Raw genomic sequence first — 12,885 nt, 5'->3', positions numbered from 1 at the left:
TTTTCATTCCAATCCCAAAGAAAGGCAATCACAAAGAATGCTCAAACTACCACACAATTGCACTCATCTCACACTCTAGTAAAATAATGCTCAAAATTCTCCAAGCCAGGCTTCAGCACTATGTGAACCATGAACTTCCAGATGTTCAAGCTGGTTTTCAAAAAGGCAGAGGAATAAGAGATCAAATTGCCAACATCCGCTGGATCATCAAAAAGTCAAGAGAGTTCCAGAAAAACATCTATTTCTGCTTTATTGACTATGCCAAAGCCTTTAACTGTGTGGATCACAATAAACTGTGGAAAATTCTGAAAGAGACAGGAATACCAGACCACCTGACCTGCCTCTTGAGAAACCTGTATACAAGTCAGGAAACAACAGTTAGAACTGGACATGGAACAACAGACTGGTTCCAAGTAGGAAAAGGAGTACGTCAAGGCTGTATATTTTCACCCTGCTTATTTAACTTGTATGCAGAGTACATCATGAGAAACGCTGGACTGGAAGAAACACAAGCTGGAATCAAGATTGCTGGGAGAAATATCAATAACCTCAGATATGCAGATGACATCACTCTTTTGGCAGAATTTGAAGAACTAAAGAGCCTGTTGATGAAAGTGAAAGAGGAGAGTGAAAAAGTTGGCTTAAAGCTCAACATTCAGAAAACTAAGATCATGGCATCTGGTCCCATTACTTCATGGGAAATAGATGGGGAAACAATTGAAACAGTGGGTGACTTTATGTTTTGGGGCTCCAAAATCACTGCAGATGGTGTTTGCAGCCATGAAATTAAAAGACGCTTACTCCTTGGAAGGAAAGTTATGACCAACCTAGACAGCATATTAAAAAGCAGAGACATTACTTTGTCTACAAAGGTCCATCTAGTCCAGGGTATGGTTTTTCCAGTAGTCAAGTATGGATGTGAGAGTTGGACCATAAAGAAAGCTGAGCACTGAAGAATTGATGCTTTTAAACTGTGGTGTTGGAGAAGACTCTTGAGAGTCCCTTGGACTGCAATGTGATCCAACCAGTCCTTCCTAAAGGAGATCAGTCCTGGGTGTTCATTGGAAGGACTGATGTTGAAGCTGAAACTCCATTATTTGGCCACTGATGTGAAAAATTGACTCATTTGAAAAGACCCTGATGCTAGGAAAGATTGAGGGCAGGAAAAGAAGGGGACAACAGAGGATGAGATGGTTGGATATCATCACTGACTCAATGGACATGAGTTTGGGTAAACTCCGGGTGTTGGTGATGGATAGGAAGGCCTGGTTTGCTGAGGTTCATGAGGTTGCAAAGAGTCGGACACGACTTAGCGACTGAACTGAACTGAACTGACCATCCCTGAAACTTAAGGTTCAATAATTTTACATTAATTCCTCCTGTAAGTAGTAATTTTTACTCTACCCACATCCAGTTCTTCTGTGAAACTAAGTATATACACTCTGCACCTTCCAAACTCAGTCTTTGCTAGCATGGTTCCCAAACTTGGAATGGGATCCTGTTTTCTTATTATCTTATCTACCCCTCTAAATTGGAGAAGGAAATGACAGTCTCCTCTAGTATTCTTGCCAGGGAAATCCCATGGACAGAGGAGCCTGGCGGGCTATAATTCATGGGGTCGCAAAGAGTCAGACCCGGCTTAGTGACAGAGCATGCATGCACCCCTCTAAGAAACTTATCAGCCATATGGAACTTAAATATGGCAATTTCTTGAAATTTTTATCAGATTCTATAGTAGAAATATATATGTGTCTTGTCCTTTATGTCATAATTTGAGATTTTGCTATTATATTGCACATATTTCTACTTTGTAATTCACTCATATGTTTACTCATTCTGTTTCCCCAGTAATTCTTTACGAATAGGGTCAATTGTTTTGTTCTCACTCTGTGGAATAAGATAGTAGATGAAGAATTTCCTTCTTGAATTGATAAGCTAAACAGTACAACTGTATAGATAAGATTAAATATTTTTTCTGATAAATGTCTATTTGAAGAATATTTTTATTTTTAAATCATAATTTAAGAGGCAGTGCAGTTGTTTAAAGGGCAGTTGAATTTGCTACTTTACCTTGGATAAATCAACATTTTTGCCCTCATATGTAATTGTAGTTGAGGATGTAAATACTTACCTTCATTTGATTAGGTAATCAAATGAATGTTTGTGAACTGTTCAGACATAAGGTCACACACATGTCTACTTTGGCAATGATGATAATGATGGTTTTTCCTTCAGGACTCTTCTCTCACCCCTCTAGTATAAAAGGCTGATGGAATTATGTGTATATTTCTTTATTTCCTTTGCTATATACACCTTATGTGCCAAATGGATTAATGAATTAAAAACATGTGGACAGATCCTGTTAGAGTTATAGAATTTGAACCCTCTGTTCTCTCTGAATATCTTTTTAATTTTCACCTTATCATTATCCTTTCGTGATTTCCATACTGACTATTTACTTTCTTTTTGATTTCTCACCAACCCTCTCATCCTCAGAAGATATCAAGAGGCTTGTGTTCATAAATAAATGATATATAATGGCACTGAAAAGTCATGAACAGATATTTGTGCAGACAACTTGAGCAGGGATTTACTTATACAACTGCCTCTAATCTTATTACCAAAACCAATAGAGTTACCTACTGCAGATGTAAGAATTTTCCCATATACTCTGCCTACCAATTATGGCCATGCTTCATTGCTGGCTTGTCATTATGACCGTACGTTTAGAGATGAGAAAAGTTTATGCTCACCTTGATTTCCATGAGGCATTACTGTGTTCTTATGACCAACTCCTCTCCCTCAAAGGAGGCTCAAAAGTGTGTTGTGTTGACCAGGTGGCAAATCAGAACCCTGAGATTTAAACCCAGCTTTATCTATGCTGATTCCCAGAGAGCATCAAGTAGGAAGCATTGCACTTTGCACTTCTCCACATCCAGAATCATCTTTAGGTGTTACCTTTGGCTTCTGAAAAAGTGGCACTCCTCTACCTGTCAATATTTTCCATTGATTATAGATTTTTTGCCCTTCACTCCATTTTCTCTCATTTCCTCCAGGGTTTTTTGTAATACATTAAGTTCATGCATTTTTTTTTTCTTTAAGCTTCATCCAGTGGCTCCTTTTGCATGGCCTTAACACACGTTCAATTCTACTGTCCTACATTTCATGTGGAGAGAAGTCTTCAAAACTGATTTCAAATGTTTTTATAAGGGCTTTTCCTTGTCCTTAATCAGACTCCAGCCCTTGAAAAATTGATTTCTACTTTCACCATCCACTGACTCTGTCCCAGCTACAGTGCTCATTGACCAGCTAATATGCCCTTATTATTAATAGCACTTATTCTTATTTTATCTATTTCAAAATTGACATTGTCCACCTCTCACTCATTCTTAAATCTCTCACATACTTAATTTCAGTGGCAACTTCTCTCTTTCCTGGTTGTCCCTTTTCTCCTTCTCTTAGACTGTTGCTTATCTTTCTTCAGTGTTTCCCTTTTTCTCCCATCCCTTAAATTTCTCTCTTCTCCATGGTAGTCTCCTGGCCCTCCCTTTCTACTTCCCTCTAATGGTTGAGTGCACTAAAATAAAGACTGTTTGTATAGGAGCATGCTGCTGCTTTGAAAAGAAAGATACACACACATATGTAGCTCTATATGGTGAATAACAAAACACAAATTCATATCAAAGGATTACAGAGTTTATGGAAGCATTATCTCATTATGAATTGCTTTATTAATTAGAGTAAGTAGTAGCAGTAAAACTATTATCTGTGATTCTGATCACTTTTAAAATTTAAACTTTAACTTCAGATTAAAAATACTACAATTTTTTTTTATTATATGAGGTTATTTAATACCTCATTCCCACCTGTATTTCTAGTTATATTTCGGGATGAGCATTAACTCTCTCTGCATTATTTCAGTTCTGCTAACTCTTCATGTGGTTTAGTGCCCTGTCCACACCTCATCTTCCCTCATTCAAAAATGGTTTTGTTTTTAAAGCTCTCATCTCCTTGCATATCCAGTATACTCTTTACGACAGTTAAGTACAAGTAGCAACATTGAATTAACTAAAGCAAAAACAAAAATGAGGGAGGGGAGATGGTCATAAGGACATAGCAATGCCTCATGGAAATCAAGAGTGAGCATAAAGTTTTTACTCAGGAAAGGATTAGAGCCTGTGTTTTGGTCACTTGTAACAGCAAATCATCAGTTTCTCTAATGGTTTGTGAATTGAGAAGGGTCAGCTGGATGGTTTCTCCTGGAATCTCTCATGTGATTGTTTTTATTTATGGGCGGGTACCATGGTGACTTGTAAGCTCAAATGGACTGAACGTCCAATATGGCTCCCTCATGTCTAGAAGATGATGCTCCCTGTGAGGTGAAAGCTCTCCTGGGACTCTTTATGGAAACACTTCTCCACAGCCTCTCTGTGTGGCTTAGGCTTTTCAGAGCATGTCAGATGGGTTCCAAGAGGGAACCCACAGGTTCCTAAGAATTGAGTGTTCCAAAAGTGGAGAAGCGAAATTTGCTAGCCCAGTTAAGAGCTTTTCCCATAAATGGCAAATCATTACTTTTGCTTTGTTTTACCAGTCAAGGCTGTCATAGGGCTAACCTAGATTTAAAGAGGTGAAGAAATAAACTCTGCCTCTTAATGGGGGAATGGTAAGAGGAGCATATGGTATTGGCACTCTTGTTGCAGCCATCTTTGGCAGTTGCTGTCTACTTCAGCCTATGTTTGAAAGCCATCAGTATATTTGTTTATGTGTCTCTTTTTTTCTCTCTCTGGTCATGGGCCTTTGCTCTTCCTAAACTAACAGTGCAAACTAGGGACTTCATAAGCCCAGTTTCATACGTAAGAAAGTTCCATGCACCCACAGAGCTGGACCAGACTTTCTTCTGTCAGTTCTGAGAGAGAACCTGATGGACCTAACTGGGCATAAGCATTCCTCATGCTATAATTACATGTCTTGGGGGTGGCCAATTATGTGACAGAGACATGGTTGTTAGTGACCCACCATTCTGAAGGGATGAGCATTTTCCACCTAAGAAGTCAAGACCATAAACACCCTAAAGCATCTGATGCCCCCAGTGATGCACTAATATGGACCCCTAATCCCAAATTCTTTGGTTCCTGGAGAATATGTGCATACTGCTATTTCTTATGGAATGTCGTACTTCAACCACTGAAGATATTATATATAGTAAAAATACATAGAGATTTGCTTGAGTCTTTGCTCTACTTTAAACCAGAATTCTAATCACATAAGTAATTGGTACTTACTTTACCTTTATAATTGTTAGGATCAATATGCTAAGGATTAATATCAAGCTGTATCTGTACATTTATAACCTTGTATTCTGAAAAACTCTACCACTTAACCCATTTTCTTGGAATAATTCTTATTACTCATTTCAGGGCTGTAGTTCTCTTTGGTAACTGCTAAGCAAACTGGTGTTATTTTCCAGTAATATGTACTGCAATTGACTCCAATTGGTGTGAATTAGGTTATGCTAATATGCATTATACAAATTGTTGTGCGTGAAAATTTTATGGGTCCTGTGGTATAAGTTAATCATTTTCTTCTCTTATTTATGATAATCTGCCTATGACTTACATTTAAATTAGTATAATTTGACCAGTAGCTAATTTTACCTGGATCTGATAGAAAGAAGTGAATGATTTTGTCATTTTTGTCTCTGCACACTGCAGGATATGACCCACTCCTGTAACTGGCTCAGAAGTGTATAAGTCAAATACAGACATTCTTTTAAATACAACTTAATCATACATGTCTTTTCTCATTTTAGAAAATCATAGAATTTTTTTTTGGTTATTTAAAGTCTAAAAATCAGTCTCTGTAGGAAGCTATTAAGTATGTATCAGAAAGCAAGGCAGTAGAGACATTTAGCTTCCCTTTCCTAGATGTTTGAAATTTAACTGAAATATAGCCTAGAATTTCTTAGTAAAGATCACTATTAAGGAATATTGTGCACATGCAACTTTCTCATTATGACTTATTGCTGCAACAGTTAGCTTTTGTTTTTTTTTTTTTTTTTTTAATTAATAAAGGCTATCATCTTGTCTTTGGTCAGATTTGAATGTAAATTCAAAGGTAAAAGAATGTAACTTTCACATATTAGATGTAAGTATATGCTCCCTAAGTGTGTCTGTTAGTAACTGTGTTTGTGGTGATCACAGAAGTGGGCGGCTCAGATCACCTTCAGTGAAGCTCACAGCCCCCAACTCCAGCCCTTTCCGAATCCAACCCAGTTTTTGAGCTGAGACCACATTCTTTCTAGAAGAGCCCCAACCAGTGACTGAGCATGAGATGAATGTAGGACCTGGCTATCTCCCTTCAATGTGGGGCTTTTCCAGGGCTCCTCGCTGGATTAACATAAACCTTGTCAAATCTGCATCATGGTCTGAGGCTCTACCTGGGAGAGCATCCCACCCCTTCAGTAATCTGCTCTGAAGCCTACCTCAGTCCCTGGAAGATCCATCTGACACATGTGATATTGACACCTGCTTATGGAAATAATTCAAAAATTACAAGAAACTATGACAAGATGATAGATTCTTAAATTGTGAAAATGTATGTCATATGCAAAACAACTTTTTTTTTTTAAAGACATGGGACTGTGATAGTATTCTTTCATCCTGGAACTAATATTTCAGAGATTTGTATACAAGTCCGTATTTCCCTTAGCCAGGACTTTTGTGGCCAGTTAGACAATAACCACGTCTCTTCCAAGCCCTCCTTCTGTTCTTCTCTATCAAGTCCATGACCTTTTAACTTTTTCTTTTTAAACTTTGCTTTTCTTTTGTTGTTGTTGAAGTATAATTGATTTACAGTGTTTCAGGAGTACAGAAAAATGTTCAGTAAAGCATGCTTTTCTTCAAAATAGATACTTCCTACTAAAAATTATATCTGAAATAGCTGTTTGTGAACATTGATTCAAAAGGATAATTAATTTTTATTAATAATCCCAATAGAAGATAACTAAGTCATTTCATTTTTCATAGTTTTTGGTAAGTAAAAAAAAAATCTGCTTATTGTCATGTTGTAATGGGCTAGCTACATTGTAAAAATGTTTTGAGAGAGTTTCTGAATTTCATTTTCTTGGAAAGTGACTTGTTCTTTGCAATAATTTGCAGAGCATGCTGACTTATAATGCTATCCTCCCAACAGAAAATCCAATCTGATTTGACAAGTCATGAGATCAGTTTAGAAGAAATGAAGAAACATTATCAAGGAAAGGAAACTGCTCAACGTGTACTATCCCAAATTGAAGTGGCACAGGTACATATTATTCCATTAACTAAGGACCTTGTTTTAGTTGGATATTAAAATATTGTTTACATTAGATAACTTGCTTACTAACAAATTGAGGTTAAGGGCATTATTTGAAAGCTACAAATGATAAATAAATGACACATACTATATTGAATTATACATTTTAAGGATAAAATAGATTAATAAATTGTCTTTTATTTAGTATCACATTAAGAATGATTGCTGAATTCTCCCAAATGCATGTGTTCTTTGGGCTGGACAAATGGAAAAAGCGTTGCTTTAGTTTGTTTTTATTTCTATGCTTGTGTATCTTCCAGAATAAAGGAAAATACATTAGCAAAAGTATGGCTGGTTATTGTTCGGAAGGCAAAATAGAATCCATGTTTTGTTACACTGTCTTTACAGAAAAAAATGCAAGATGTTTCCATGAAATTTCGATTGTTCCAGAAGCCAGCCAATTTTGAGCAGCGTCTACAGGAAAGTAAGATGATTTTAGATGAAGTGAAGATGCATTTGCCCGCACTGGAAACAAAGAGTGTTGAACAGGAAGTAGTACAGTCACAGTTAAATCATTGTGTGGTACGTATTGCTGATGGCAAATATGCAGCTACCCCTTGACTTCCTTATTGGAATGAGGAGAACAGTATTTGGTATAAGAACAAAAATTTGCACAAGTGAATTGAGAGACAAGAGCTATTATTGAAATAGTAGCTGCTTAATGTCTCTTCTGCAAATGTCTTCTTTGAGTCTATAATTTTCCAAGGACTATGCAGAATATCATCTCTGTTTAATTCTGATGGAACTTTGAAAATATTTTAAAATGGAAATCCTGAAAAAGAATTTTCTGGTCTGGAAACAGCAACAGTGAAAGTATCTGCAATAGTAAAAATGATTCTAGAAATGAGTGCCAAGGAAGCAAAGCAATCCACACAAGTCATCTTTAATTCTCAGGTGAAGGTTGCTCAGTCATGTCTGTCTCGGGCTTCTCTGTCCATGGAATTCTCTAGGCAAGAATACTAGAGTGAGTAGCCTTTCCCTTCTCCAGGGGATCTTCCCAACCCAGGGATCAAACCCAGGTCTCCTGCATTGCAGGCAGATTCTTTACCATCTGAGCCACCGGGGAAGCCCAAGAAAACTGGAGTGGGTAGCCTATCTTTTCTCCAGGGTATCTTCCTGACCCAGGGATTGAACTGGGGTTTCCTGCATTGCAGGTGGATTCTTTACCAGCTGAGCTGCCAGGGAAGCCCTTAATTCTCAGGGCCACAGGTTCAATGAGAGAATTTAAAGACAAACATCGAGTGCAAAGCAAAAGCAAGATTCCAAGCCAGGCATGCTTACTCCAAATCCTAGTATCTTTCCATTTAGAGTCAGGCCTGGATATGCAATGAAATTCTGCCAGACAACAAAGACAGAATAAATAGGTATGGAAGATATAATTATCCTGTAGTGTAAATCTTCACTATAAGGATTTCGAGTAGTGTTCTTCGTTGCAGTTATTGAAAATTCACCAAACCAGATGACTTCTCTGATAACATAGAGCTGAATTATGAAGTCATCTACTAGAGTAATACAAGTATTAATATAAATCTGTGTGTACTATGAAATGTCAAGGTAGAAATCCACATAGAAAACACTGAGTGCTATTAACATTAAAGGGAAAAAGTTTATCTATTGAGCACTTTGTGCTTAAAGTATTGTTTCTGCTTCTATTCCATAACATAAATGAAAAAGAAATCCTTAGGTACATCATCATCATATCATTATGAATGGGAAAATATTCTTTGTAAACAAAAATTTTATTTGTGAAAAATTATGGAATAATTTTTATTCAGCAATATTGCTAAGTAAGGAAAGCTACATTTTGCTGCTGCTGCTGCTAAGTCGCTTCAGTCGTGTCCGACTCTCTGCAACCCCAGAGACGGCAGCCCACCTGGTTCCCCCATCCCTGGGATTCTCCAGGCAAGAACACTGGAGTGGGTTGCCATTTCCTTCTCCAATGCATGAAAGTGGCATCGTTATTATAAATATTCTTACCCCAAAAAGAAATTTTGAATATAGTTATATATATTAGAGGAATGGCAACCCACTCCAGTGTTCTTGCCTGGAGAATTCCAGGGACAGAGGAGCCTGGTGGGCTGCCGTTTGGGGGGTCGCACAGAATCAGACACGACTGAGGCAACTTAGCAGCAGCAGCAGCAGCATATATATTAGATAAGTAACATTGGGAATACATGGGAGTACATGTTATCTTTTATTTTTTCAAAAAATTGAAAGCAAAATGACCTAAGTACATAATCATCATAGCTAAATATATTCACAGAGGGCAAGCTGTTCATTCTTCTAGGAACAAGTCTCTAATGGTACTTCATAAATCTTTTCTGTTAGTCATTATGAACTGGGAAAAAAAAAAAAAAAAGCAAAACACTACCTACAGCCAGGTATTACTATGCCCTGACTCAGCTCAGTACAGAGGAAACAGATTAAAGTGTTTCCTCAATCTGTTTCTCAGGTGATCCAAACAAGTCACCTTAATTTCTCAGGTGAAAGTTGCTCAGTTGTGTCCGACTCTTTTGTGACTCCATGGACTTTAGCCCACCAGGATCCTCTGTCCATGAAATTCTTTAGGCAAGAATACTGGAGTGAGTAGCCTTTCCCTTCTCGAGGGGATCTTCCCAACCCATGGATCAAACCCAGGTCTCCCCCACTGCAGGTGGATTCTTTACCATCTGAACCACCAGGAAAGCCTAAGAAAACTGAAGTGGGTAGCCTTCCCCTTCTCCAGGGAATCTTCCCAACCTAGGTATCGAACTCAGGTCTCCCGCATTGCAGGTGGATTCTTTATCATCTGTTTCTGCTTCTGGTTTAAATGTTAGGACCAATTCAGGTCATCCTTCCATAAGGATATATTTTCTTTACAACATTTGTATTTTTCATTATTAAGATGCTCAGTTCAGTCGCTCAGTCATGTCCGACTCTTTGCGACCCCATGAATTGCAGCACGCCAGGCCTCCCTGTCCATCACCAACTCCCGGAGTTCACTCAAACTCACGTCCATTGAGTCGGTGATGCCATCCAGCCATTTCATCCTCTGTCGTCCCCTTCTCCTCCTGCCCCCAATCCCTCCCAGCATCAGAGTCTTTTCCAATGAGTCAACTCTTCACATGAGGTGGCCAAAGTACTGGAGTTTCAGCTTTAGCATCATTCCTTCCAAGGAAATCCCAGGGCTGATCTCCTTCAGAATGGACTGGTTGGATCTCCTTGCAGTCTAAGGGACCCTCAAGAGTCTTCTCCAACACCACAATCATGGCCTTTGCTTTCAAGATTTTTGTTCTGTTAAAGTCTTAAAAACATGAACACAAACACATGTAAAAACTTATTTCCCTTTCTTAATGATAAATATTCTCTCTATTGAATGAAGTGTTGAAAATGGCTATCAGTTCTGTGGCTCAGCTGCTAAAGAATCCACCTACAATGCAGGAAACCTGGGTTGGGAAGATCCCCTGGAGAAAGGAAAGGCTACCCACTCCAGTATTCTGGCCTAGAAAATTTCATGTAATATGTAGTCCATGGGTTTGCAAAGAGTTGGAAATGACTGAGCGACTTTCATTTTCATAAAAGTAAATCATTAACATTTAAAGTTTTTTTTTTTTTTTAACATTTAGAATAGTCATTTGGAAATATCTCGGATTCCAGAATTCAGGAATTGAATCCCAGTGTGACGGTTAATGATTTAAATGTTTATAAATACCCAGATATATTTATATTTTCTAAAAGAAGTAAATTAATTTAAAAAAAAATGAAAAGCTCAGAAAGAACTCACAAGTATTAATAAAGGAATAATAACAACTTGAAGTGATCACCAAAGGGAGAATTAAGGTGAAAATAGTTATGTATGTAGCCTTAATGAATAGGATAATTGCTCAGCGTTCACAAAATGCTTTGTTTTCATTGACTTTAAATTAAAAAGGAAAAAAAGCAAACTTAATTTCTATTCTAACTCCCAAATAACAGTACTTGTAATACCTACTAGCAATTTTATTTCTCAGGGCCAATAAGTATTTGTTGTTCAGACTCACCATTGAACAACTTAATGTGACAATATATAATGTAAACTATTACATATGCCTGTATACATATACATGTGTACACATATGCATGTGTACACACACACATACATTCAAACATACATATCTTTCCAAGGTAAGTAACTACAAGAGAAAGCTATGACACTTGTTTAATGAGGATTTGTTACAGCAGGATACTGTTGTGAACCAATATATGTGTTCTTTAGAGTTGTGATGTACTTATGAGTTTTAGGTAATACTTTATATTAGTCTACATTTAATTGATCAGCTCCATTAAGAAAATAAATTTATATCATTTTATTAACATTTAAGATTATATTCCCTCCTTTTATGTGATTTAATATGTGTTAGAATTACAATCTGGCAATTCAGACATTTTAACCCGACTATAACATAGCACTGTGAGAATAGTGTCTAGCTTGGCCACCACTGATTCTCTAGTGACTCAAATACTGTCTAGTATAAATAGGCATTCAGTAAACACCTGGGGAATGAGTAAATGAATTTTTCCCAAGTCACAGCTAGAATTATATAATTACAAAATGTAAAATAGAAGTCATATAGCTTTTAAAAATGATATTTGTAAACATGGGATGAAGAATTAAATATATGCATGATATACCCTTACTTTGGTAAGAATAACTGCACAATATGCATGCCTGTGTATGTACATGTAATTAAAACTAGAGGAATTAAGTCAATAGAAATTTCAAAAGCTAGATATTGACCACAGCTGCAAAATGCTACTTTGTTAAAACTGAAACCATAAAATAGCAATTCAGGTGATCTCTACTCACGTTTTTTTTGTTAATGATAGTATGAATCAGACACTATTGCTTATTCTGTTTTGTTTTATGTTTTAACTTAGAACTTGTATAAAAGTCTGAGTGAAGTGAAGTCTGAAGTGGAAATGGTGATTAAAACTGGACGTCAAATTGTACAGAAGAAGCAGACGGAAAACCCTAAAGAGCTTGATGAAAGAGTAACGGCTTTGAAACTGCATTATAATGAGCTGGGAGCAAAGGTGTGTGCTGAAATCATGAACACTGGCTACTTCCCAGTTTCCTTATATATTGTAAAGCAAGAGTCAGTAATTATGTGCGATTAATATGTTAGAAAGTCTAAATCATTTACTTCCTACAGATAGATACATGTATACATGGATACAGATATATATATATATATATATATATATATATATATATACAGACAGACATATATACATACATAGAGATACATTCCCATGTGTGATTCTTATTAAGAAACAATAATTAGTGAGTCTCTACATTCCAGACCATATTAAAAAATACATAAAACTCAGAGACATTTTTATTGGTCCATCAGATAGTTCTGAAAGAGTTCCATTGTTCTAAACTTGTCCCTTCTTTTCATTGTATATATTTACTTGTGATGACTGAAAGGCTGGTAATTTTATAAACTAAGATGCCTACTTATTTTTAGGTATAATGGAATTGATACATTCTACATAGAAACAGCTTTACTG

The 12,885-nt window shown here is 36.8% G+C and overlaps 1 protein-coding gene across 8 annotated transcripts in view; it reads left to right on the top strand.

Annotated features, from left to right (window-relative positions):
* DMD (dystrophin) overlaps window positions 1-12,885 on the top strand; it is a 2,402,664-nt gene that overhangs the window by 1,024,114 nt on the left and 1,365,665 nt on the right. For all 8 annotated transcript variants that reach the window (XM_025277237.3, XM_045164452.1, XM_045164449.1 and 5 more), the window contains 3 exons: window positions 7,192-7,302; window positions 7,702-7,875; window positions 12,250-12,405. In XM_025277237.3, the coding sequence (XP_025133022.3) occupies window positions 7,192-7,302; window positions 7,702-7,875; window positions 12,250-12,405 (441 nt within the window). The remainder of the gene's footprint in view (window positions 1-7,191; window positions 7,303-7,701; window positions 7,876-12,249; window positions 12,406-12,885) is intronic.

The sequence above is a fragment of the Bubalus bubalis genome, chromosome X (genome assembly GCF_019923935.1).
Source record: "Bubalus bubalis isolate 160015118507 breed Murrah chromosome X, NDDB_SH_1, whole genome shotgun sequence".
Classification (NCBI taxonomy): Eukaryota; Metazoa; Chordata; class Mammalia; order Artiodactyla; family Bovidae; genus Bubalus; species Bubalus bubalis.
This window is presented reverse-complemented; position numbering and strand designations above follow the sequence as displayed.